This window comes from Ornithorhynchus anatinus, chromosome 18 (genome assembly GCF_004115215.2).
Source record: "Ornithorhynchus anatinus isolate Pmale09 chromosome 18, mOrnAna1.pri.v4, whole genome shotgun sequence".
Lineage (NCBI taxonomy): Eukaryota > Metazoa > Chordata > Mammalia > Monotremata > Ornithorhynchidae > Ornithorhynchus > Ornithorhynchus anatinus.
Window position 1 is genome coordinate 1,514,728 of NC_041745.1, and position 26,639 is coordinate 1,541,366.

Sequence of the window (26,639 nt, forward strand, 5' to 3'; positions counted from 1 at the left end):
GCTCTGCAAGCACTCAATTCATTCAATCGTATTTATCGAGCGCTTACAGTGTGCAAAGCATTTGTACTAAGCGCTTGAGAGAGTACAATATAGCAGTAGACACATTCCTGTCTACAAAGAGCAATAAATACAATTGAGTGAACAGTAACCAACGAACTGTGCTCCGGTGTTTAAAAGAGTGCTTGGCACATAGTAAGTGTTTAACAAGTACCATAATTATTATTACGGTCAGAAGGTCATGGTTTCTAATCCCGGCTGTCGCCACTTGTCTGCTGTGTGACCTGGGGCAAGTCACTTCACTTTTCTATGCCTCAATTACCTCACCTGTAAAATGGGGATTGAGACTGTGAGCCCCGCGCGGGACAGGGACTGTGTCCAACCTGTTGGCTCGTATCCACCCCAGCGCTTAGCACAGTGCCTGGCACATAGTTAGTGCTTAACAAATACCACAATTATTATTATTATATATATGCACACAGATATGTGCACACACAAATCCAGGCACACATCCACGTACGCTCACAGAGATACACACACCCATAACTACTCGCTCCCACTCACACTCCTTCAGGACATTCCCCCACCTCACTCTTTTCTAATCCTCTTCCTGTCTTCCCCATCTTTCCCGCCCCATCTTTTTTCCTCTCTCCCTCCTCATCCTAGAGGTCTCGGTTCAGTGGGGATTTGGGTGTTAGAATTTTGGGCCTGGAATGCCGGGTGGTCTCTGGGCTAGACCCACAAATTTTGAGGTCTGGCTGTAGTTGAATCCCTCTCCGAGTGAATATCAATGTTCTCAATGTTCCCCAGTAGGACAGGACCCATAGTGGGGAAACTGAGGCACACCCAGGGCCGCAGGAAGAGCTAGTAGAGACTAATCTGGATTTAAATCAGACGGGCAGCGTCGTTTAATGGAAGGAGCGTGGGCTTGGGAGTCGGAGGATATGGGTTCTAATCCCGGCTCTGCCACTTGTCCGCTGTGTGACCTTGAGTAAACCACCTAACTTCTTTGTGCCTCAGTTACCTCAACTGTAAAATGAGAATTAAGACCGTGAGCCCCATGTGGGACAAGCTGATTACCTTGTATCTACCCCAGCGCTTAGAACAGTGCTTGGCACATAGTAAGTGCTTAATAAATATTATCGTTATTATTATTATTGTCCCTTCTAACCACCTCAAGGCAATTCTTCAGCAAAAAACAAAAATGCTTGAGGCTTCCATCATCTTTTGCTTATCCCGAGACGGTAAACTTGTAGTGGGCAGGGAGCGTGTCTACCAACACTAGTCTACTGTACAGTGCTCTGCACACAGTAAAAGCCCTATAAATACGATTGATTGATTGATTGATTGACTGATTACTAAGTAGGCCCTTTAACGGTCAGGAACTCAGGCATGATCCCTTTACTAAACGGGGCTCGGAGAGGGAGACGACCCCCACCCTCAGCAGCCCGTCCCAGGCCCCTCTCGAACCTGACCAGTCTGAACGGTGCTTCTGGAATCTACCCTTTGTCCCTCGCGTTTAGTACAGGAAGCGTTCAGCAAATACGATTGATCATGCTTCGTTCCAGGCCCAAATCTCAAAGTGTGTCACGGGGAGGGCCGCGAGGACTAGAGTTCATTCCTCTGAAACGGTCACCAGGTTGTTCCCGGGAAACAGAGACGGTGTGTGTTTTGGGGGGGCGGGGGGTGGCACAGATCAAGGCAGCGAGGGGGAAGAGAAGGGTGGGAAGGGGGTGAGGGCGGGTATGGTGGCGCTCATTAAAAAGCAAACCCCAGAGGGACAATGCCATGCAGAGCAGAAGGAAACCGCAGAGGTGATGAATCTGCCCGCAGGCCAATCGACCTGTCACCTCACACCTCCAGCCCACACCCTCTCTTTCTCTCTCTCTCTGTGTCTCTCTCTCACCCCCCACGCACGACACCTGACTGGCTCCCAGGTCCCTGGTGACTCAGTCTTACCCACCGGGGACGGATGAGGTCATGGTGGAAAGGGTCAGGAGCGAGGGTGGGTACCAGACCCGTGGGTGCTGGAAAAAGAGGTTGCAGGAGGGATGGCATAGGGGGAGGAAATGGAGGGACGAGGGCGGTCCAGAGGGGCTTTAGAGAGAGCATGGGGGGCTGGTAAGGGGCTTAGTCCCCCTCCCCATCCCTCCCTCCCCTCTCGCTGCCCTGAGCTGAGATTCCCCCGCCCAGCGTGTCTCTGTTTCTGTCTCTCTTCCTGGAAACAAGTAGGCCACCATTTCAGGGGATTGATTTCCAGTCCACCCCACCACGAGGGTCTGGCCTGGAACTGAAGCATGGGGGGCCCCCCACGAGGAACTGGAAGTGAAGCCAGGAACTGAAGCATGGGGGGCTACGGGATGGGGTTTGGAGGGGGAAAAGGAAGAAGTCTGGAAGCTGGGAATCTCGGGGGAGAACCGGGTAGGGGGGTAGGGAGGTGGAGCGGGATCACCAGAGCAGGCCGGGGAGTGGGGGCTACGGGACTGCGCGGGTTTGGGGGACCCCTCCCTTCTGGCCCCTTTTTTGAACCTCCCTCCCCCCCAAGGCTACCAGAGACAGCTCAGAGCGACGGAGGGGTAACAAAGCTTTAAACGCTTTCACAGAGAAGCCCACCCTAAAGTCCGGTCCCTTTGCGCTTCAGGAGCCGCCCCTTAGAGAGGGGGAAAAGGGTTCTGCTCTCAAGCCGGGACCAGACGGGGGCGAGGACGGCAGGACTCTGTCTCTCGGCCCCCAGGGTCCGGGGGGGCTTGGTCGGTGTTTTGGGGGGAAGGGAAACACCAGTCAACGAAGCTCCCCACCCCCTACCCCGCCCCACCCACCACCCTCCGCTTGCCGGCTTGGGAAACACGGTCCCCTCCTTCCGGGGGGGGGGCTTGGGACCCCCAAATCCAGTTCTTGTAGCCACGAGATCTTGCGAGTCACTGGTCCTCTGCCCCAGCCCCAGCTCAGTGGCTAGAGCCCGGGCCTGGTAGTCAGAAGGACCCGAGTTCGAATCCCGACTCCGTCGGCTGCGAGACCTTGGCCAAGTCCCTTCAATCCTCTGGGCCTCGGTTTACTCCAGCTGTCAAACGGGGATGAAAAGCGTGAGCCCCGTGTGGGACCGGGACTGGGTCCAACCGGATTAACCCGTGTCCACCCCCAGCGCTTAGGGCAGTGCTTGGCACGTAGTAAGCGCTTGATAATTCCGTCCATCACGTCGCGGGCCGGGTAGGTGTTCACAGATTCCGTCGGACCGTACTCTCCCAAGCGCTCAGTCCAGCGCTTGGCACGCAGTAAGTGCTCAGTAAATAGGGCCGGTGGGTGGATGGATCACGTGTGCAGGGGCAAGGGGCCTTCGCCACCCTCGATGGAAACGGAGACGTCCTCGGGCAGTTGGGCCGCGGGGTCCCGGTCGGACGGCACCGGGCCGAGCATCCCTTCGGGTCCCGGTCGGAGGGGAAGGGGGAGACAGTCGACCACCGCCGCGGCCGAAGGGGCCTCCTGAGAGCCATCTGGAAAGTGGATATTGCCCGCTGGGGCGCAGACCCCCTGAGTGACCTCAGGGTGACCCGTGGACCCCCACCCCTCCGCTCTAGACCACCTCCTCCCCCAACCATCCCATCCCCCTGGCCACATCCAAGGGACGGGCCCACCGACGGATGGGTGAAGACGCTTCTCCTGTCTCTCCCTCTAACAATAATAATGGTACTTGTTATGCGCTTACTGTGTGCCAAGCCCTGTTTCAAACGCTGGGGTGGATCCAAGGGAATCGGGTTGTCCCAAATGGGACAGTCTCAATCCCCTTTTTACAGATGAGATAACCGAGGCCCAGATAAGTGAAGTGACCGTAAGCCCGTCAATGGGCAGGACTTGTCTCTGTGGCCGAATTGTACATTCCAAGCGCTTAGTACAGCGCTCTGCACATAGTATTCAATATATACTAATGCAAGAATGAATGACTTGCTCAAGGTCACACAGCAGACAGGTGGCGGAGCCGGGATTAGAACCCGCGGCCTCTGACTCCCGAGCCCGGGCTCTTGCCACTAGGCCGTGTTGCTTCTCTCTGGTATTATGGTATTTGTTAAGCGCTTACTGTGCTAAGCGCTGGGGTGAATCCAAGCAAATTGGGTTGGACACAGTCTCTAGACTGTAAATTCGTTAAGGGTAAGGAACGTTTCCACTGATTTCGTAGAACTGTAGCCTCGGAGAAGCAGCCTGGCTTACTGGGTGGAACACGGGCCTGGGAGTCGGGAGGACCTGGGTTCTAATCTTGCCTTTGTCACGTATCTGCTGTGCGGCCTCGGGCAAGTCACTTCGCTTCTCTGTGTCTCAGTTACCTCATCTGTAAAGCGGGGGTTAAGACCGTGAGCTCCACGTGGGACAGGGACTGTGTCCAACCCGATTCGCTCGCCTCGGCCCCAGCGCTTAGTACAGTGCCTGGCACATCACAAATACCGCAATTATTATTATCGTTATTATTTCTAATTTGGGTCGTGGTCGCCGACCTGCTGTGTGATCCCCTCCCGTCTCTAGACTTCAATCATCTCATGCCCTCGAATTCCCCTCCCTCCCCACTCCACCTTCCTTTTTAGAGTCCACCCTCACCCTTCACGGCTCCCGCCTTAGGAGCTGACACCAGCAAAGGTGATTTCTCAACCCTTCCTGTCCGGAAGTTCTTCCTTGGTTTTCACCTAAATCTCTCTGGCTGCACGGAAAACCTTTCGTACGGGCAGTGGGGGGGAAACTGAAGGATTGCTATTCACCCTCCTCATCAGAAGCCCTCCCTGCCACGAGATCCGATTTTTACCCCTTCCTCCGCCATCTGTTTCCTGCACTGGCAACTCCCGTCTCCCAGGGCTTCCAGTGTCTTCCCGCTTAGGAGTGGAAACACCTGGTGGGTAGGGAATGTGTCACTTGGCTATTCTGAACTTCCTAAACACCTAGTACGGTACCCCACACCAAGTGGGCGCTCAATAAATGTTACTACTGGTAGTATTACTATCCTACCTCTGGCCTGGAATGCCCTCCTTCCTCAAATCGGCCAAACGAGCCCATTTTCCCCCTTCAAAGCCCTACTGAAATCTCACCTTCTCCAAGAGGCCTTCCCGAACACAGCCCCCCTTTTCCTCTGCTCCTCCATCACCCTAACTGGCTCCCTTTGCACTTGTATAATTAAACCTATAATTAAAATTCTATTTTCTTTATTAAAGCTGCGTAGATATCTATAATTCTATTTATTTATAATGATGCTACCGCGGCCCGTTTACTCGTTTCGCTGTCTCTCTCCCCCCTTCCAGACTGTGAGCCCGATGTGGGCAGGGATTGTCTCTGTCGCCGAATTGTACTTCCCGAGCGCTTAGAAGAGTGCTCTGCACACGGTAAGCGCTCAAGAAGTATGATTTAATCATGATAATGTTGGTATTTGTTAAGCGCTTACTATGTGCGGAGCACTGTTCTGAGCGCTGGGGTAGATACAGGGTAATCAGATTGTCCCACGTGAGGCTCACAGTTAATCCCCATTTTACAGATGAGGTAAATTTAGTGAATGAATGACTACTACCAGTAGTGGTAATAATAACTGTGTTATTTGTTAAACATTTACTATGTTCCCAGGACTGTACTAAGCGCTGGGGTGAAAACAGGGTAATCGGGTAAGACAGTTCCTGACCCACAGGGGGCTGCTGAGAAGCAGCGTGGCTCAGTGGAAAGAGCCCGGGCTTGGGAGTCAGAGGTCATGGGTTCGAATCCCGGCTCGGCCGCTTGGCAGCTGTGTGACCGTGGGCAAGTCACTTCACTTCTCCGTGCCTCAGTTACCTCATCTGTAAAATGGGGAGGAAGACCGGGAGCCCCACGTGGGACAACCTGATTCCCCTGTGTCTACCCCAGCGCTCAGAACAGTGCTCTGCACATAGTAAGCGCTTAACAAATACCGACATTATCATTATTGCACGAACGAATCTCCCCCATCAAGCAGGGTGCGGAGACCCCGTCCGACCACCGAGTACCTGTGGACCCCACCGTCACCCGGGGACGTCCTTCCAGCTTCTTGCTGGTCAGGAGAGCTGGAGAGGAGGAGTCTTACGGAGGTCAATTCTTCCAGGCCCCTGCCTCCACCATCGCCCACTGCTTCGAAGGCCGAGGCCCGTCCCCCAGCCCCTTCCCCCTGGCAGATAGGGGGTCCCACTAACTTCATCACACCCATTTGACCGGTTGGAGGTGGGGGAACTGAGACTTTGAGGATGAGTGACCCTTGTCCCCAGAAGACCTGCCCTTCAGCCCTTCTGGAAAACAATGATCTCTCCCTGACTTTTCTGGGGGTCACGAGATTCTGGGGGAAGGGGAGTGAGGGGTATCCTTCGGCAGCTTCTTCTGAGGATTAGGACCCCCCCCCCCCCAGTTATCCATCCTCAGGTGAGCACCCACAGCAGACCCTTCCCTCCCCCTCCCCTTAATCGGACACCCCCCTCGCCCACTTCTCCCCCCAGACCGGTTCCTCCCCCTGTGTCTTCGCCCTCCCCCTCCCACGCTGATGCTTCCGACCCCCAGCCCCCCTCCCCGACTGATGCCCCCCTCCCCTCTGACTCACCGATGAGTCCTTGCACCAGGTCCTTGAGCAGATGCCCTACGATGCCATAGGCCACGGCCACCAGCACCAGCCCGGCCGTGAGCAGGTAGAAGACGGCCTGGGGCAGGGGAGGGGGGTCCCGGGTGGGGAGCGGGGGGGCGAGGGGAGGTCCCGTCCGGGGTCCCGGGTCTGGGGGTCCCGGGCCGGGGGAGGGGGGCGGCGGGGGGCCGGGGGGGGAGGGCGGCAGAGCCCCCAGCCCCCCTGGGCTGGGCCGGAGGGTCGGGTAGCCGGCGGAGGGGGGCAGAACCTCCAGCAGCGAGGCGGCCGGGGGGGGTGCCCGCCACCGTGCCCGTGCCCCCCACCGGGCCCATGCCCCCGGGCAAGGAGCTCAGGTCCACGCCGGGGAGGATCTGGGAGAGGAAGGCTCCCCAATCCCGGATGGCGCTCAGGTTGCAGAAGAGCATCATCGGGGCCGAAGGAGGGGCGGGAGGGGAAGGGGGCAGAGCCGTGCCCTCTGACCCCCAGACCCCCTCCCCCGGGATGGGGGTGTGGGGGGGGGACGGGACACCTGCTCCCGAAGGGAGGGGGCCGCCTCACATGGTGTCCCGAAAGGTGGGAGCCTCCGGGGGGCTACGGTGGGCACCCCAGCCTGGCATCTCTGGACCAGGAGGATGGAGAGCTCAGCAGCCCAAAAGGGGGAGGTGTCCACCCCGCCCCCCGCGGCCAGCCCAGATTGGGGAGGGGGGGGCTCTCCGGCCCCCCTCCTCACCGACCCCCCCCCCCCGGGCCTCGGGCCGCTCCTTCCGAAGCTCCCGGGGCTCTGCGACCCCCGACGGGGACGGGGAGGGCCAGGGGAGGGGGGGACCGGCAGGGAAAAGGGAGGAGGGGGCGGCGCCTGGGGAGGGGCGGGGGGAGGGACGGGAGAGAGGGTGGTCGCACACACTCACACGCCCCCCCAACAGCCCCTTTCCCGCCCCCACCTCCACGTCCATCTCCCCGCTGGCCCCCCCACCCTCCCGCGACCCCCCAAAAGGGAGGGGAAAAGTGGGAAGGAGAGAGAGAGACCTGGGCAGGTGGGTGGGAGGGGTCGCTGTCCCTTGTCCTGTCGTCGTTCCCGACCTGGGGGTCGCAGAGACAACTCTGGGGGAGAGCAGTCCTATCTCTCTGTCTCTCTGGAGAGTTTCGCCTCTCTGCTCCCGACCTGGGGGTCGCAGGGACAACTGGGGGGGGGGGGGGAGCCCTATCTCTCTGTCTCTCTGGAGAGTTCCGCCTCTCTGTCTCTGTGGGCCCCCGCTGGGCTCTGTCTCTGGGTCTTTCCGTCTTTCTGTCTCCGACTCTATCTCTGTCCCCCGGGCTCTAAGTGAAGGAGTGATTGTGTCTCTGTGTGTGTCTGGGTGTGTGAGAGCGTGTGTGTACGTGTCCACGGATGCGAGGATGTGTGTGTGTGTCCTTGGAGGAAAGGATGCGTGTGTGTGTTCATGGATGAAAGGATGCGTGTGTGTGTGTCCGTGGATGAAAGGATGCGTGTGTGTGTGTGTGTCCATGGATGAAAAGATGTGTGTTTGTGTGTGTGTGTGTGTGTGTGTCCATGGATGAAAGGATGCGTATGTGTGCGTGTCCATGGATGAAAAGATGTGTGTGTGTGTGTCTGTGGATGAAAGGATGCGTGTGTGAGCGTGTGTGTGTGTGTTGGCAGGGATCTCTGAGTTTGTGTTGGGTGAGTGTGTGAAGTGGTTGGGAAGGGGGAGGGTCGTCACTGCAGAGTGACCCGGCTCTAGGAAATGCTCCGGAAGCCCCCCGCCCACCCCCAGCCCTCCCAGGCTCTGCCCCCAATCTGGGGAGTGGGGATCGAGGGGTCTGGGTAGGTGAGGGGGACGGGAGGGGATTTACCCCATGGACTGGGCCTCCGAGGGAAGCGGCATGGCCTTGTGGACAAAGCCCGGGCCTGGGAGTCCGAAGGACCTGGGTTCTAATCCCGGCTCTGTCACTTGTCTGCTTTGTGACCTCAGGCGAGTCACTTCACTTCTCTGGGCTTGACTTACCTCATCTGCAAGATAGGAATTAAGACTGTGAGCCCTATGTGGGTCAGGGACTGTATCCACCCGATTGGGTTATATCTACCCCCAAGCTAAGCACATAGTGAGCACTTCACAAATGCCACGAAAATAATCATTATTATTACTATTATTAATGATTAATTATTAATCATTACCACTCTGCTGTGTGACTGTGGGCAAGTCACTTCACTTCTCTGGGCCTCAGCTGCCTCATCTGTAAAATGGCAATTGAGAATGTGAGCCCCACGTGGGACAGGGACAGTGTCCATCCCATTTACTTGTATCCACCCCAGTGCTCAGGACAGTGCCTGATACGCAGTAAGCGTTTAAAGGATACCATAATTATTTGTATCGTACGGGACATGACCGTGCCCCTCCTGATTAGCTTGTATCTACCCCAGTGCTTAGTACAGTGTCTGACACATAGTAAGTGCTTAACGAATACCTTTTTTTTTTTTTAAAAAAAGAGAGTTTGTGGAGGGTCTTGTCCTCTGCTGCTCACGTCTCTTCGGGAGAGAAGGGGCATGCAGTCTGGCCCCGGGTCCCTTGGAGGTCCCTTCTTCATCTCCCCAGAAAATGGGGTTTGGGATCCAATATCCCAGCTCTGCCTCTCCTCCCCAGGCGCTCTCTTCAGCCCCATTCGATGCATTAACCCAGGGATTCAACTTCTCATTTCCACGGACCCCGAGGATCTAAAAACGTATCAGTGAAATTCCTAATAATAATAATAGGTATTTGTTAGACGCTTACTACGTGTGAGGAACTCTACTACGCACTGGGGTGGACACAGGCAAATCGGGTTGGACCCAGTCCCTGTCCCACCTGGGGCTCCCAGTCCTCGCGGTCTCGATCCCCATTTTGCAGATGGGGTAACCGAGGGACAGAGAAGTCGAGTGACTTGCCCAACGCCACACAGCAAAGTGACAGAGCCGGGATTAGAACCCATGACCCTCCGATTCCCAGGCCCGTGATTTATCCACTATGCCATGCTGCTTCCCACTCACGTCTCTCCCTTTAGTGCTCCCAACTCCTGCCCTTCTCTCCTAAAGCTTCCAGGCTCTTTCCCCTCAACCCCAAGTGCTCCAAGCCCTTGCCCTTTTCTCCCAGTGCTCCTTGCCCTTCTGAGCCTCGTGGGACAACCTGATGACCCTGTATCTACCCCAGCGCTTAGCACAGTGCTCTGCACATAGTAAGCGCTTAACAAATACCAACACTATCATTATTTCAGTTCTCTCGGCCCTTGCCTCCTTTCCCAGGGCTCTCTGCCCCCTTCCACAGTGCTCTCTGCGACCCTCCAAGCCACAGCTCAGGTCAGATGGGGCTGAGCTCAATGCAGGCACCCCCCTGGGGTGTTTCATGATTTGAAACATTTATTCTATCATATCTATTTCCCTCTTACTGTGTGCCAAGCACTGTACTAAGTGCTTGGGAGAGCACGCTACAACAACACACAGACACGTTCCCTGCCCACAGCGAGCTGACAGTCTAGAAGGGGAGATAGATGTTCATATAAATAATAATAATATTTATTAAGTGGTTACTATGTACTAAACGCTGGGGTGGATACACGATAATAATGTTGGACACAGTTCCCGTCCGACACCGGGTTCCAGACGGTAAACGGGCCCATGAGACGATTCAGGGTGGAGATGAAGGTGGAAATGTCTCTGAGAACAGAGATCTCTCCTCTTCCTGCCCCTATCCATACCGTTTCCTCTTCCTCGCGCGTCTCCCAGCCCACGAATCCTCGCCCACGAATTCCTCCTTCAATCCCCATCTTCTCAGAGGGTCATCTCCCCTCCGCCCCCGTTGCCATGGGGATAGCTCACATCGTATCCATGGAGACCCTTCCCCGGCCCCCTCTTCTGGAGTCCCCCCGGGCCAGAGATGGGGAGAGAGGAGAACAGTGAGGCTGGAGGCTTTGGGGCTAGGGAAAGGAAGAACTCACTCTATGAAGGAGATTCGGTTTGGAAAAAAAGTGGTACGTTTTAAGCTCTTACTCTGGGTCGAGCATCGTAGTTAACGCTGGGATAGAAAGATCATCAGGTTGGAAGCAGTCACTGCCCCACATGGGGCTCATGGTCAAAGTAGGAAGAAGAACAGGTAGGGAATCCTCATTTCTACAGGTGAGAAAACCGAGGCACAGTTTTTATTATTATTATTATTATTCGCACTGAGAAGCAGCGTGGCTCAGTGGAAAGAGCCCGAGCTCGGGAGTCAGAGGTCATGGGTTCGAATCCCGGCTCTGCCACTTGTCAGCTGGGTGACTATGGGCAAGACACTTCTCTGTGCCGCAGTTATCTCATCTGTAAAATGGGGATTAACTGTGAGCCTCACGTGGGGCAACCTGATGACCCTGTATCTACCCCAGAGCTTAGAACAGTGCTCTGCACGTAGGAAGCGCTTTAACAAATACCAACGTTATTATTATTGTTGGCTAAGTGCTTATTATGGAGCAAGCACTATATTAAGTGCTACGGTAGATACAAGCTAATCAGATCCCCCAAACGGCTCACAGTTTAAGTAGGAGGGCGAACAGGTATTAAATCCCTATTTTACAGATGATTAGATGGAAGCACAGAGAGCGTGTTGTTGTCTAGTGGGTAGAGCAGAGACCCGGGAGTCAGAGGAACTTGGGTTCTAATCCTGGCTCCACCACTTGTTTGCTATGGGACCTCGGGCAGGTCACTTAACTTCTCTGTGCCTCAGTTACCTCATCTGTAAAATGAGGATTAAAACTGTGAGCCCCATGTGGGCAGGGACTGTGTCCAGCCTGATTAACTTGTGTCTACCTCAGTGCTTAGTTCAGAGCCTGGCACATAGTAAGCATTTAATAAATACCTCCAATCAATCAGAGGTATTTACTGTGCACTTACTAGATGCAGAGCACAGTACTAAATGCTTGGGTGAGTACAACAGAATTAGTAGATTGGTTTCCTGCCCACAACGAGTTTACCGTCTAGAAGGGGAGATGACATTAATATGAATAAATAAGTAATTTATATGAAAAAGTTTACATCTTGCCCAAGGTCACAGGGCAGGCAAGTGGCGGGCCCAGAATTGTGAACCCTGTGTGGGATAGGGGCTGTGTCCATCCCAATTATCTTGCATCTACCCCAGCATTTAGTACAGTGCCGGGCACGTAATAAGTGCTTAACAATTACCATGGAAAAAAAGCACCACCTATTATTATCTTATTAATAATAATAATAGTAATAATTGTGGAACTTGTTAAGCACTTACTTTGTGCCAGGCACTGGGTTGGATACAAACAAATCAGGTTGGACACATTTCCTGTCCCACGTGGGGCTCACAGTCTTAATCCCCAGATAACAGATGAGGTAATGAGGCCCAGAGAAGTGAAGTGACTTGTCCAAGTCACACAGCAGGCAAGCGTCAGAGCCGGGATTAGAACCCAGGTCCTTCTGACTCCCAGGTTCGCGCTTTAGCCACTAGGCCACACCCCTTCTGTATTGGTTCCCCCCATCCTCACTTCCCAGCTCCTTTCCATCCGAGCAGGGTAGGAGCCAAGGGAATGAATCAGTCGAACAAATTCATTGAATGTTTTCAGTATGCTGAGCACTGTACTAAGCGCTTGGGAGAGGACACCACCACGGAGTTTGTTAGACACCTTACAGCCCACAAGATCCAGCCGGATAACGCTCCCAGCACCGTTAACGGGCCCGGCAAGCCTTTTATCCTTTGCTCAGACACACACTCGCTGTCCCGTATTAATGAAGCTGGAAAATTACCCTTATTCCACTTCCATTACCCTTTCACGGGTCCAAAATGTCCCCGGCGTCGCTGTTAGGCCTGATTAACTGTGTCTGGGGTGAATGGTTTATCGTGTTCGGCCCGAGGGGATAATGAACTGGATTATTACTGTTATTATTGTTGCTATTTCCTTTTTTTCTCCCTCCCTCTTGGGTGGGACCAAGGGAGAGGGAAGGGGTGGGGACTCTGTCAAGTGAACGGCTTCCGATGATTCCCTAGCAGGGAGGACCCAGAGTCAGAATGAAAAAACAGGCAGAGAAAAGGCCCATCTCCTCCAAGAGGTCTTCCCCGACTAAACCCTCCTTTCCTCTTTTCCCGCTCCCGTCCACCTCCCTTTATTTTCTCCTTTTATTCCTCCCCCCTCCCAGTCCCGCAGCACTTACGTACACATCTGTAATTTTATTTATTTATATAAAAGGGCCTGAATTCTAATCCCTTCTCAGCCACATGGCTGCTGTATAACCTTAGGCAGGTCACTTCACTTCTCTGAACCTCATCTGTAAAATGGGGGGTTAACAGCCCGAGCCCCTTGTGGGACAGGGACTGTGTCCGACCTGAAAACTTCCAGACGGTCTTCTACACTGTGAGCCCCTTGTTGGGTGGGGAGTGTCTCTGTTGCTGAATTGTACTTTCCAAGCGCTTAGTACAATGCTCCGCACACGGGAAGCGCTCTATAAATATGTTTGAATGAATGACTTGTGTCTATCCTAATAATAATAATGATAACGGCATTTGTTAAGGGCCTACTATGTATCAAGCACTGTTCTAAGCACTGGGGGTAGGGGGGTTACAAGGTAATCAGGTTGTCCCTTGTGGGGCTTCCGGTCTTAATCCCTATTTTACAGATGAGGTAACTGAGGCCCAGAGAAGTACCCAAAGTCACACAGCTGACAAGTGGCGGATTGGGGATTAATCATAATAATGTTGGTATTTGTTAAGTGCTTACTATGTGCACTGTTCTAACGCTGAGGTAGATACGGGATAATCAGGTTGTCCCACGTGAAGCTCACAGTCTTAATCCCTGTTTTCCAGATGAGGTCAACGAGGCACCGAGAAGACAAGTGACTTGCCCAAAGTCACACAGCTGACAGGTGGCAGAGCTGGGATTAGAACCCATGGCCTTTGACCCTCCCCCCCCATTTAGACTGTGAGCCCGTCACCGGGCAGGGATAGTCTCTCGCTGTTGTCGAATTGTCCATTCCAGGCGCTTAGTCCAGTGCTCTGCACATAGTAAGTGCTCAGTAAATACGATCAAATGAATGAATGACGCCTAAGGCCCTGATCTTTCCACTGCTGCTTCTCAGTGCTTAGAGCAGTGCTTGGGAAATAGTAAGCGTTTAACAAGGACCATAAAACTGTGAACCCATCTTGGGCAGGGATGGTCTCTATCTGTTGCCGAACTGTCCATTCCAAGCGCGTAGTCCAGTGCTCTGCACAGAGCAAGTGCTCAATCAATACTACTAAACGAATGATTATTACTGTAAAAAAGGAAGGAAGGAACGGATGATACCCTATTTATTTTATTAATGAGGTGTCCATCCCTTTGATGCTATTTATTGGGATTAAGTTGTCTTGTTTTTGTCTGCCCGTCTCCCCCGAATAGACTGTGAGCCCGTCGATGGGCAGGGATGGTCTCTCTCTGTTGCCGAACTGTCCATTCCAAGCGCTTAGTCCAGTGCTCGGCACAGAGTAAGGCGCTTCGATCAATACTATTATTGAATAGCAATGATTCAATGCCTCAGGGGAAGCAGCGCGGCTCAGTGGAAAGAGCCTGGGCTTCGGAGTCAGAGGTCAAGGGTTCGACTCCCGGCTCCGCCGCTTGTCAGCTGTGTGACCGTGGGCGAGTCACTTCGCTTCTCCGTGCCTCAGTTCCCTCATCCGTCAAATGGGGATTAACTTGTGAGCCTCCCGTGGGACAACCCGATGACCCTGTCTCTCCCCCAGCGCTTAGAACAGTGCTCTGCACCTAGTAAGCGCTTAACAGATACCAACATTATTATTCTTATTAATGATTATTATTGTTAAATAGAAAGGAAGGAACGGATGAGACCCTATTTATTTTATTCATGAGGTGTCCATCCCCTTGATTCTATTTATCGTGTTTAAGTTGTCTTGTTTTTGTCCATCCGTCTCCCCCGATTAGACTGTGAGCCCGTCGATGGGCAGGGATGGTCTCTGTCTGTGGCCGAACTGTATATTCCAAGCGCTTAGTCCAGTGCTCTGCACATAGTAAGTGGGCAAACAATACTATTGAATGAACGTACGAAGGAATGAACGAATGAGTGACTGAACGAACGAACGAACGAACGAACGAAGCATGAACGCACGGCGGACTGAGGGCAGGCCTCGGGCTCCCGCCGCTCGGTGGGTTTGGGGCCGTCTCGCCTTCGGCCACTTGGGGGCGCGGGCGGGCCGGGTCTCCATAGCTACGCGCCGGCCCCGCCCCCGCCGAGCGCCTGAGCGCCGAGCGCATCGATGGGAGCCAATGGGCCGCTCGTTGCGGGGCGGCGCGGGACGCTCGATTGGCGGCGCCTGAGGGTGGACCCCGGGAGCCCCGCACCCCCCGCCCCCGCACCCCTCGACCCCTGACCCCTCACCCCCGACCCCCCCCGCCCCGCCCGACATGGTGAGTGCTCCCGCCGCTCCCCCATCTCTCCCCTTCTCCTCTTCCTCCTCCTCTCCCCCCTTCCCTCCTTCTCTCCCCTCCTTCCCCCTTCCTTCCCCCTTTTCTCCTTCTCTTCCCGTCCTTCCCCCTTTCCTTTTTCTCTCCCCTTTCCTCCTCCTCTCCCCTCCCTTCCTTCCCTCTTTCCTCCTTCTTTTCCCTCCCCTCCTTCCCCCCTCCTCCTTCTTTCCCCTCCCCTCCTTCTCCCTTCCCTCCTCCCTCCTCTTCTCTCCCCTTTCCTCCTTCCCCCTTTCCTCCTCCTCTCCCTCCCTTCCTTCCCCCTTTCCTCCTTCTTTTTCCCTCCCCTCTTTCCCCCTTTCCTCCTCCTCTCCCCTCCCTTCCTTCCCCCTTTCCTCCTCCTCCCTTCCCTCCTCCTCTCCCCTCCCCTCCCTTCCTCCTCTCGCGGTCCTCCCTTTCCTTCCCTCCCCCCTCTCCTTCCCCTTCTCTTCCTCTCCCTCTATCCCTCTCCCCCCTTTCCTTCCCTCCTCCTTCCCTTTCCCTCTCCCGTCCCATATCCTCCCCCCTCCCCTCCCCCATCCCCCCTTCCTTCCCCCAGTCCCCCTCCTCTTCCCCTCCACCCTCATGTCTTCCCCCCCCTTCCTTCCCTTTCCTCCTTTCCCCCCTCCGCCCTCGTGTCTTTCCCCCTCCCCTCCTCCTCTCTCCTTCCCTCTTCCCTCCTTTCCCCTCTCTCCCCATTTCCCTTTCCTTCTCTCCTTGTCTCCCCCACCCCCTCTCTACCTTCCCCCCCACCACACGGTCTCATCCCCACCACTCTGTTCTTCCCCCAACGTTTTCTTCCCTCCATCTCCTCCCCTCTCCCCATTACCCACTCCTCCCTTCCCACCCCAATCACCTGTCATCCTCCGTCCCATCTCCCCGCCACATCCCCCTGCCCTCCCTCCCCATCCTCTCCTCTTCCCCATCTTGTAGAGGAGAAGCCAGGCTCCCAGCCAGCTGGCCAAGAGGAGGCCCGAGGGCTGTGGTTCTTCCGACGACGAAGACTGGCACCCAGATGCATCAGTGAGTGATGGAGTGAGACCCCCTCCCCGTCTCGCTCCTCCGCCGGAGGGAGGGTCTCCGTTCAGAACCACTTCCCCCTCCAAGTCCTGGGCCTTGAGTATTGCCACGCCGAAGGCGGCTGCTTAGAGCGCCAGCAGAGAGGCCGGGGATCCAGGAGAAGCGCTCCGTACCTAGAAGGTGCCCAGTACAGTGCTCTGCCCACAGTACATGCTCAGTCCAGCCATCTACACACAGAAGGGGCTCAGGACAGCCCTCTGTACACAATACGCGTCCTGCCTCTGGCCTCGAACGCTCTCCCCCTTCGTATCCTACAGGCAGTTACTCTCCCCTCCTTCAAAGCTTTCGTGAAGGAGCATTCCTCCAGGAAGCCCTCCGCAACTAAGCCCTCATTTCCTCTTCTCCCACTCCCTTCTGCTTCACCCGTGCACTTGAGTTTGCCCCCTTTATTCACCACTCCCTCGGCCCCTCGATATCTGCAATTTATAGTATCTGTCCCTCGATTTTAGACTGTAAGCTCACTGTGGGCTGGGGATGTGTCTGCTAGATTAGTCGTGTTGAAGTCTCCCAAGCACTTAGTACGGTGTTCTATACCCAGTAAGTGCTCAATAAATACAACTGATCGATAGTAGTCAATCAGTATAACACTCTGCACAAGGTAGGTGCCTACTATGATGCTCAGCACACGGTAAGCACGCCCAGCACAGTGCTCTACCCACAGTAAATCAGTCACTTGTAATAGTAATAATAATAATGTTGGTATTTGTTAAACGCTAACTAGGTGCCGAGCACTGTTCTAAGCGCCGGGGGAGATACAGGGTCATCAGGTTGTCCCACGTGAGGCTCACTTTTAATCCCCATTTTACAGATGAGGGAACTGAGGCGCAGAGAAGTTAAGTGACATGCCCACAGTCACACAGCTGACAAGTGGCAGAGCCGGGAGTCGAACCCATGACCTCTGACTCCGAAGCCCAGGCTCTTTCCACTGAGCCACGCTGCTTCTCCACTTGTACTTACTGTGCGCAGAACACTGTACTAAGCGTTTGGGAGAGTAGAAAATAACAATAAACAGACACATTCCCTGCCCACGCTGAGCTTACAGTCTAGAGACGAGCTTATAGTCTAGGTGTCCAGTAAAGTGCTCCACACCTAGTAAGTGCCCGGGGCAGCATTCGTAGAGGACGCCCAGTAAATCCTAGTAATTGATTTATTCTCTAGCGACTCAGGCCCTCTTGATTCTCCATTCTAGATTACCAAGAGGCGGAAATCCGGCAGTGAGTCGGAGAGCCCCGAAACCTTCCTTTCCCCCTTCCGGAGACCCCTGTCCCAGCTAAGCAATCGACCCCTCTTCCTCGATGGCAACCAACATGTGAGTTAATAGTGTATTTACTGATACTACTAATAATAAGGAGGGTATTTGTTAAACACCTTTTAGGTGCCAAGCACTGAATACTAGGTGCTGGGGGTAGATATAGGGTATTCAGGTAAGACACAGTTCCCCCCCTACGTGGAGCTCCTGGTCTAAATAGGGTGTTGATGTGCAATTTATAGGTGGGGAAACCGAGGCCCAGGGAAGTGACTTGCCCGTGGTCACACAGCTGGCAAGCGGCGGAGCCTGGATTAGAACCCAGGTCATCAGACTCCCAGGCCCGGGATCTGTCCGTCTGCTCGTGGCGCTTCGTAGTATCAACAGAGCCCTCCTCGAGGGATGGGGAGGAGGCGGGGGTCACCTGCTCTGGTGACAAAATTAACCCGACACCCTGGGACCGCCAGTCATCGTCCCGAGCGGCGGGGAGGAGGTTGTTAAGTGGGGCGGGGGCGACCACGAGGCTGGGTTTGGGCAGCTATGAAGGGTAGGAGTCGAGGAGAGAGAGAGATAATGAATAAATGAATGAATATACGAGAAGGGGCCGGGGAAGGAGAAGAGGAGCGAGCCGAGGGGTCTGCGTGGGTCCAGCCGTACATCCGTTCCCGAGCTTGAAATCCAAAATATCGGGGCGACAAAAGCTGGTCCTCTTCAGCAGTTCTGTGGACAACAAAAATGCTGTTTTCTGAGCTCAGGACGGCGCTGACCGCCAAGTTGCCAATAGGCCGCTCTCTCCAACCCCTTCCTCCCCCAGGATTGTGGGGGTGGTGGGTTTTTTGTTGGGTTTTTTTTTAAGCGTTTTTCATGTGAGATTAGAAAGTATTATTGGTTTTCATAATAATAGTAATCCTCCTCATCTGAAAAGCACAAAAGAGCCTTTTGTGGAAAGGCAGGGCAAAGCAATCCTGGCAGGAAGACAAGAGGGATTCTAGTCCCTCCTCTTCGTTCCCTGTCCCCCTGCCCCCTCCCCTTCAGGCCTGCAATTATCACAACGAAGTCGGTTGCTCCCCGACCCCCTCCCATCACCATGAGGCAAATAAAGAGCATTTTAAAACGTGGCTGCTTCCTGGAGATCGGGGGCTAATAAGTCAATCAAACCATAAATAGCATTGATTGATTGGGTCATCAAGGTGCCGGGAGTACATCCCGAGTGGCCAGTTGTTTAAGCCCCAAAACCCTTCCCCACTCTTCTCCTTGTGTTCTCCTACAAAGGCCTTTTGAGTGCTCTTCAGGGGGGTGAGTGTTGGTTATTTTGGGGTGCGCCCTGGGTGGTCCCCTCCAAGTCTGCCAGACGCAGGGAAAACCAAATTCTCTTTTTATTCCCCTCTCACCATATTGGCTGAGCAAGACCCTGTGGGTGAAAACATTCCGTTTTGGCCGGGGGGGCGGGGTGGGCACGTTCCCAGACCTCGATCGATCCTGCCCCGGTCATGGGCCAGATGTCTTCGTGCGGGCGAGGTGCGGGCCTAACCCCCGCGGTCTCTCCCCTTCCCTCTGCGTAGGAGGCATTCATCCGCAACGTCTTGTCCAGACCCTTCCGCGTCCCCATCCCGAATTATCAAGGTAAGACCCTTGCGGGCGCTGCCACTGAGCTGAGGAGGGCCCGGGGGTGGTGGTGCACTGGCTCGGGGTTGGCGTGGAGGGAATAAAATCCATCCCATCTCTGTGGGACCGCGAGCAGCTGGAGATTAACGACGGGTGCCGTGGGCTGAGCCCGGATGTAGCAGGTGCCGGGGGGCCCCGGTGATCGATCTGTCACCCGGCGGTCTCTGTCAAATGCCTCCTGGGTGCCAGGAACTATACTAAGCTCTGGAGAGGTCTGATGGAGGAGAATCGATAGCGTGGGCATTCAGAATCCCCGGACTGGGTCGGCCCTTGCCCCGTTGACCGTCAGGGCCTCTGATCGATGCTTGTGCCGAGCCCCTCGAGGCGGCTCTCCCACAGAATCCCGCGGGGGTCGGCCGAGCTGTCGATTTTCCGATGAGGGGCCGGAGAGGTTAAGCGACCTGCCCGAGGCCACACCGCGGGCTCGGGGCTGGGCTGGGACCGGCCTTTTCGGCCCACCCACCAGACCGGGCGTCCCAAAGCGTGAACGGCAAGGACGGTGACAGACGGGGCTAGAGCGGCGGGAGTTGTGGGGTGACCCGGGGTGACCGGCGGTGCATCTTCCAGGTTCTCTGGGCCTGCGGGCGTTGGGCATCCGGCGGGCTGGCGGGAGGCAACCCCTTCACGACCCCTTCGAGGAAGGAGCCTTGGTTCTGTATGAGCCCCCGGCCCTGAGCGCCCATGACCAGCTCAAGTTGGACAAGTGAGTCACACCGTCTTGGGCAGCTGCCGGGTCAAAGCCTGGGCTCTCATCGCGGTCTCGGGACGGGGGGGGGGTGGGGGTCCGTCGACTTACCGGCCCAGTGGCGGGCTTGGCTCGTTAGTGAGGTGCCCCCCGTAGAGCGGGCTCAGGGTCTCGCAGGTTTTTTGCTTGGTTTTTCCATGACACGGGGGAACCCGGGGCCGAGGGCTCCGATCCACCCTGGTTCCGGGTGCCCAGCAGCTCGAGAACCTCAGGTCCCGGGCCCTCTGTACCAGTGTGGCTCTAGAACGGCAGCGGCTCTAGAACCTCGGGCCCTGCCCCAGCCTGGTCCCTGGCACTCTGTAACGCTAATAATAACACCACCGTCAACAACAATAATAATAACGGTGTTTGTGAAGCGCTTACTATGTGCCAAGCACTGTTCCAAACACCGACATAGGTACAGGTCATCGAGTTGGGCACAGTTCCTGCCCGAACGGGGCTCACAGTTGAAGTTGCCATTTTACAGATGAGGTAACTGAGGCCCAGAGAAGTGAAGCGACTTGCTCAAGGTCAAGAGCAGGCGAGTGGCAGAGGCAGGATGAGAAGCCAGGTCCTTCTGACTCCCAGGCCCATGCTCTGTGCACAAGACCATGCTGCAACTGTAATAATAATAATAATAATAATGTTGGTATTTGTTAAGCGCTTACTATGTGCAGAGCACTGTCGTACGCGCTGGGGTAGACACAGGGGAATCAGGCTGTCCCACGTGGGGCTCACGGTCTTAATCCCCATTTTACAGATGAGGTGACCGAGGCACAGAGAAGCTAAGTGGCTTGCCCACAGTCACACAGCTGACAAGTGGCAGAGCTGGGATTCGAACTGTACCACGCGCGGCCCTAGAACAGCAGACTCTAGAGCTGAGAGCCCCGCCGTAGTCCGGTCCCGGGTGCCTGCGGAGCCCGAGTAGGGGTAGAACGTCCGGATCCTACCGGCCGCGGGCCTCTGAGCTGCCCCGACTCCTCCCACAGGGAGAAGCTCCCGGTTCACGTGGTGGTGGATCCCATCCTCGGCAAGGTCCTGCGGCCGCATCAGCGAGAAGTGAGTCCGGGAAGCCGGGGGAGGGTGGCGACCCCGGCGGCCCCGTGACGCCGGTCCCCCACCCCCGGCCTCCGTCGCCGCAGGGCGTGAAGTTCCTGTGGGAGTGCGTGACCGGACGCCGGCTCCCCGGCAGCCACGGCTGCATCATGGCGGACGAGATGGGGCTGGGCAAGACCCTGCAGTGCATCACGCTGATGTGGACCCTGCTGCGCCAGAGCCCCGACTGGCGGCCGGAGATCGACAAGGCCGTCGTGGTCTCCCCGTCCAGCCTGGTGAAGAACTGGGCCGGCGAGGTGGGGAAGTGGCTCGGGGGCAGGATCCAGCCCCTGGCCATCGACGGAGGCTCCAAGGAGGAGATCGACCGCAAGCTGGGTGAGGGGGCACGTGCTGGGCCCGGCGGGGGCAGGCGGCAGGTGGTGCCAGTCGAGGGACGGAGAGGCCGCGGGGGGAGAGCGTTGCGGTCCGGCGGATCTAGGGGGGCCGGGGGAACGGCCGGTCCCCGACCAGTTGGTTCCGGGACTCCCGTCTCCGTCCCCAGCTGGGTTTATGAGCCAGCGCGGCCCAAGGGTGCCCACGCCCATCCTGATCATCTCCTACGAGACGTTTCGCCTTCACGCCGACGTTCTGCGGAGAGGCAGCGTCGGGCTGATCATCTGCGACGAGGTGAGTCCCGTCCCGGGCCCCGGGGGCGGCCGGGACCACGGCCCCGCCACCTCTCCCCCTCCCCATCTTCCCCGCCGCTTCTGAGGAGCTGGGGGCCAAGGTGAGCGAGCCCCTCCTGGAGCGGTGAGAGTATGTTCTGAGCGTCTCTCCCCTCCGCGTGCTGTACTGAGTGTATGGAGCGTCTATCAGGGTGCGGTGTGCTTTATTGAATGCCCACCGGGGTGTGGTGCGCTGTGCTGAGCACCTGGAGGGATTGGTGGATTCTGTGCCTTGTGATCCTTGGCTCTGCCAGACAGAGGCTCGGGCAGGTGGGTACTGCCCCGGAGATGGATAGAGAGGGGGGCCGGGGACTAGGGATGGGGGCATGTAGGAGGGTGGACCCCTCCCACTCGGCCCAGGCCGAGATAGGGGCGATTGAACGTGCCTCTCTTCTCCCTGAGCGCTTCCACCTCTGGGATCTCATTCCCAACATTTTCGGGAGGGGAACAGGGGCGGGAACCTCCTCCCCCGACCTCAACAAGGCCCGGAGAGGTGAAACGACCTGCCCCAGGTCTCGCGGCCGGCCGGGGTGGCACCCGACTGGCAGCCGCGTCTCCCTCAGCCCACACGGGTGGGGGCAAGCCGGGACCAGCCTCCCGGGCCCTCCCGGGCAGCCGGAGAGCCGGACTGGGTCCCGGGGCGGCTGACGGGGCCGCCCCCGCCCCCAGGGCCACCGGCTCAAGAATTCGGAGAACCAGACGTACCAGGCCCTGGACAGCCTGGACGCCAGCCGCCGGGTCCTGATCTCCGGGACGCCCATCCAGAACGACCTGCTCGAATACTTCAGCCTGGTGCACTTCGTCAACGCGGGCATCCTCGGTGAGCTTCCCGGTGGGCGTCCCCCGCCGCCCGCCGGCCCCGGGGGCTGTGGGCAGGGAGAGAATTAGTCCTCGGTGGCAGGAGATGGTGGATTCGCCTCCTTCCCTGGGAGAGCCGGCTCCGAACCCCCCCACCCGACTTCGCCCGCCTCGTGTCTGAGTGACCCTGGGATCTGAGGGGGCGGGAAAGCCAAGTGGCCTCTCGCGGTCTGAGCCGCCGTGCCCGGCCTTCCTCGCGGATTGCATCCTCCTCCTCTGCCCCCCGGGCAGGGACGGCCCAGGAGTTCAAGAAGCGTTTTGAGCTGCCCATCCTAAAGGGCAGAGACGCCGCGGCCAGCGAGACGGACAGGCTGAAAGGCGAAGAGCAGCTGAAAGAACTGATTGGCATCGTGAATAGGTTCATCCCGGCTCCTGGGTCCCTCGGCGGGGCCGTGCGGGGGGCGGAGGGGGACGGGGACGGTGGTCCCGGCGGGGGAAGGGAGGTCTGGGGCGACAGCCCCTCTGGGAGTGACCCGTGTCCGGGAGCTGGGACCAGATGGGCACTCGGCGAACACTGTCGATGGGCGGGTGGGGGGGGGGGGCGGTGTAGTCTGCAAAACCTTCTGCTCCAAAGGGGCCGCCCCGCGAGGTCGGGGGCAGGAGGGATGACAACCTATCCCCCAGCCACAGGTGACGCCCCGCGGTCCTCCCTTTCCAGATGTCTGATCCGGAGGACATCTGACATCCTCTCCAAATACCTGCCTGTCAAGGTGGAGCAGGTGGTGTGCTGCAGGTGCTCAGACAGCGAACCTTCCCGACCGCCCCCTCTCCCCCGGCCCCACCCCCTCCTCCCCCCGTGGGCGCCATCACATTCCCCGTCCCCACCCGCGCTGGGACGGGCTAAAGGATAAGGGGGCCCTCACGGTGTCGAGCCACCCCTCCGGCCCAACCCGCCGCCCTGGTCCTCCCTGTCCGGAGTGACGGTCTCTTCCGTCTAGCCTGGGGTGACGCGGGAAACTTGGGGTTACACCCTTCGCGGGCGTGGAGAGCAACAGATTCTCCCAAGAGGTCATCCCACCCCGACCTCTGCCGTGGGGCTCCAGGGTCGGGCCTCCTCCCCCCAACCGCGGGGCGTCCCGAGAGCCACAGGGTCGTGGGTGGTGAGGACCGGGCGTTCAGCGCGGGCATCACGCTCCGTTCCAGGTTGGTGCCGCTGCAGGCGGAGCTGTACCAGCGTTTTCTGAACCAGGCCAGGCCGGCCGAGGAGCCGAGGGAGGGGCCCGGGAGCGTGTCTTCCCTGTCGTCCATCACCACCCTCAAGAAGCTCTGTAACCGTGAGTCCCCGGCCCCTGGCGGGAACCGGGCGGGGCAAGGCCAAAGACCCCGTCCGACCGCATCGAGCACGTGGAGCGCTCGTTCGGTATCGCCGCCGATTGCCCGGTCGGCCCGTCTGCTGCCCATCCGGCCCGGGGGACCCGTCACCCGGCCGGGTGGGCCGCCGGCCGGCTCTCGAAGCCGGTGACCGCCCCGGAGAGGGAGCCCGCCGGACCGATAGCTGTGCCTCAATCTTTTGGCTCGGCAGACCCAGCCCTGATCCATGACAAGTGTGTGGAGGAGGAGGAAGGCTTCGAGGGCGCCCTGGGCCTGTTCCCCGCGGGTTTCAACTCCAAATCTCCAGAGCCGCAGCTCTCAGGTGACCGTCACCGCCCCTCGCCGGCACAAGGGGTGGCCCGATGTCCCGAGTGTCTCGGTCTGGTGCCGCTGTGCCCCGGGGCGGGGTCTTCCGGGCCACCAGAGGGGCCCCCGTTCCCCACCTTCCCCTTCCCCCCGTCTCCTCTCAGGCAAGATGCTGGTCCTGGACTGCCTTCTGGCCGTGACGCGTAGCTCCAGCAGTGACAAGGTGGTCCTGGTGTCCAACTACACACAGACCCTGGACCTGTTCGAGAGGCTCTGCCGGCTGAGGAGGTACGGGCCGGCCCGTATCCCGACCCGGGGGGGCGGGGAGGGAGCGGGCCACAAACCCAGGACTGGCCCACTCGTGGGCCTCACGCCCTCAAGCCGGAGCAGTAGCGGCAGAGATGGCTTTGGGTGAGCAACCGACGGGTGCTGAGTCCCGGAGGACAGAAAACAGGCACACCGGGCCCTTTCCCTGCTCGTCCTCTGACACGGGAGTCCGGCACAGACCTTTACGCAAGCCAACCCCTGGCCGAAAGCGGGCTGAGGGATGGGGGGTGCCCAGAGGGCCTCTGCTTTGCCCATTGTAATGGTCTCTCCGACTTCCCCCTCCACTTCTCTCTTTTCCTCCGCTCCCTCTCTCTTCACGCTCATCGTATTGCCCCGGGACCGGATACCCTTTGGAAGGCCCGCTTACGTCTCTCACTGACCGAGAGCCGGTCCCTACCCCGCCGGCCCGATGGTGTGTGATCACCACGTCTCCTCCTGCTGAGTGTTGAATCAGTATCTAGCGAGCGCTCACTGTGTGCGGAGCAATTTCCGCGGGGCCGAGCAGACGCGTTCCCTGCCCACGACGAGCTCAGAGTCTAGAGGGGATGCCGGTGTTTGTAGCCCCTTCCCCCTGCCCCGGGGGCAGGGAGCATTTTGTATTGGCCCAGCCCTCTCCCAGGTGCTTCCCCCAAGGGGCGGCGTTTGCCGCTAGGTGAGGGGGCCCGCTTTGGCATCCTGTTCCAGGTACCCCTACGTCAGACTGGACGGCACCATGTCCATTAAGAAGCGAGCCAAGGTGGTGGAGCGCTTCAACGACCCCACGGTGAGTCCCGCTGGCCAGCGCGAGCGACCCCCGGGGCCCTCCCGGCCGTCGCCGGCCGGTCCCGGGGGAAGAGGGGTTTCCTGGGGCCGCCCGTGACCCCCCCTCCCCACCGCCCCGTTCCTCGCCAGAGCCCCGACTTCATCTTCATGCTGAGCAGCAAGGCCGGGGGCTGCGGCCTGAACCTGATCGGGGCCAACCGGCTGGTCATGTTCGACCCGGACTGGAACCCGGCCAACGACGAGCAGGCCATGGCGCGGGTGTGGCGAGACGGGCAGCGCAAGACCTGCTACATCTACCGCCTCCTCTCTGTGAGTTGGGGGCCCCGCCGGGGGCCTGCGGGAGGAGGAGGCGGGGCGGTCGGGCGGCTGGTGACCCTTCCCGCCCCCCTGGCAGACTGGCACCATCGAGGAGAAGATCTTCCAGCGCCAGACGCACAAGAAGGCCCTCAGCAGCTGCGTGGTGGATGAGGAGCAGGACGTAGCCCGCCATTTCTCCCTGGGGGAGCTGAGGGAGCTGTTCGCCCTGAACCAGGCCACCGCCAGCGACACCCATGACAAGTAGGGGCGGGCGCTGCCCTCCGGGTCGGGGGGATGAGCGCGGGCATGGATCGCGGCGGGTGCCACCTCGGATGGGGAGTGGGGGGATGGGGGGGTTGCAGGGTTAACGGCGCCTGGCACTTGGGGCCCGTCTGGGGGGAGGGGAGGGGGTAGGTAGGAGTCACCAGAGGCGTAGAGACCCCCGACAGGTCCACCAATGGACGAGGGAGGGGAGGGATGCGGAACGGGGGGCGGGGGGGGGGGGGCGGGACCTGCTGTCGGCTCACCCGTGGCCCTCTCCCCGCCGCCCCAGGCTGAAATGCTGCCGCTGCGTCAACGGCCACCAGGCGAGGCCCCCGCCCGCGGGCACCGACTGCACCTCGGACCTGTCCCAGTGGCACCACTGTGCCGACAAGCGCGGGCTGCGGGACGCGGCGCTGCAGGCCGCCTGGGTCCCCGCCGCCATCAGCTTCGTCTTCCACCAGCAGTCCCACGAAGAGCAGCGCGGGCTCCTCTGACCCGGGCCGGGGCCCGGCTCTCGCCGGCCGGACCACGGTAGGGGCCGAGGCACGGCGGCAGCATTCCCGTTCGGGGCGTGGAGAGGGAGCGGCCTTGGCGGCGGGCCCCGGCCCCAGAGGATGCCGAGAAACTGCGGTTCACTGCTCAGCCCCCGCCCCCAGGCCCGAGAAGGCCCCGGACTGTGTGCGGGGGCAAAGGGCCGCTCGGTGAGGCCTATCCAAGAACTGGTCCGCCCTGCCCGCTTCGGGGAGGGCGGTTAGGGTGGTGGCTCTTCTAGGAATAAACAAGTGGACGAATGACTTTTCTACGAATGAATGAGTTGAAGTGTTCGGGCCCGGGACGGCTGAGTCCAGCCCAAGGTTAGGTCCCGTTGGTCCAGCCGTCTGCGGAAGCAGCCTGGATCTGGGGCTCTGCCGCCCGGACGCCTGGCACAGTTCCGTCGCTGAAAGCAGATGCAGCGCCCGGCCCGGGCTCTGCTGCCGGACGTGAGCGTTGGCCCGCAGCTGTCTAACG

At 58.2% G+C, this 26,639-nt stretch overlaps 1 protein-coding gene across 2 annotated transcripts; it reads left to right on the forward strand.

The window, feature by feature from the left end:
• The first annotated feature begins 10,469 nt into the window (after positions 1-10,469).
• RAD54L (RAD54 like) lies at positions 10,470-26,425 on the forward strand. Of its 2 annotated transcripts, none has more exons than XM_029083465.2 (18): positions 10,470-10,579; positions 15,965-16,054; positions 17,301-17,420; positions 18,920-18,980; positions 19,590-19,725; positions 20,736-20,805; positions 20,889-21,177; positions 21,344-21,468; positions 22,176-22,326; positions 22,596-22,722; positions 23,023-23,097; positions 23,508-23,638; positions 23,887-23,997; positions 24,146-24,269; positions 24,993-25,071; positions 25,200-25,379; positions 25,465-25,628; positions 25,921-26,425. In XM_029083465.2, exons 1-18 carry the CDS (start codon positions 10,550-10,552, stop codon positions 26,123-26,125), a joined length of 2,268 nt encoding a protein of 755 aa, XP_028939298.1. In that variant the 5' UTR covers positions 10,470-10,549; the 3' UTR covers positions 26,126-26,425. The 2 variants fall into 2 exon arrangements, with proteins under 2 accessions (XP_028939298.1, XP_028939299.1); XM_029083466.2 differs by lacking the exon at positions 10,470-10,579 and adding an exon at positions 14,977-14,998.
• The last annotated feature ends 214 nt before the right edge of the window (positions 26,426-26,639 follow it).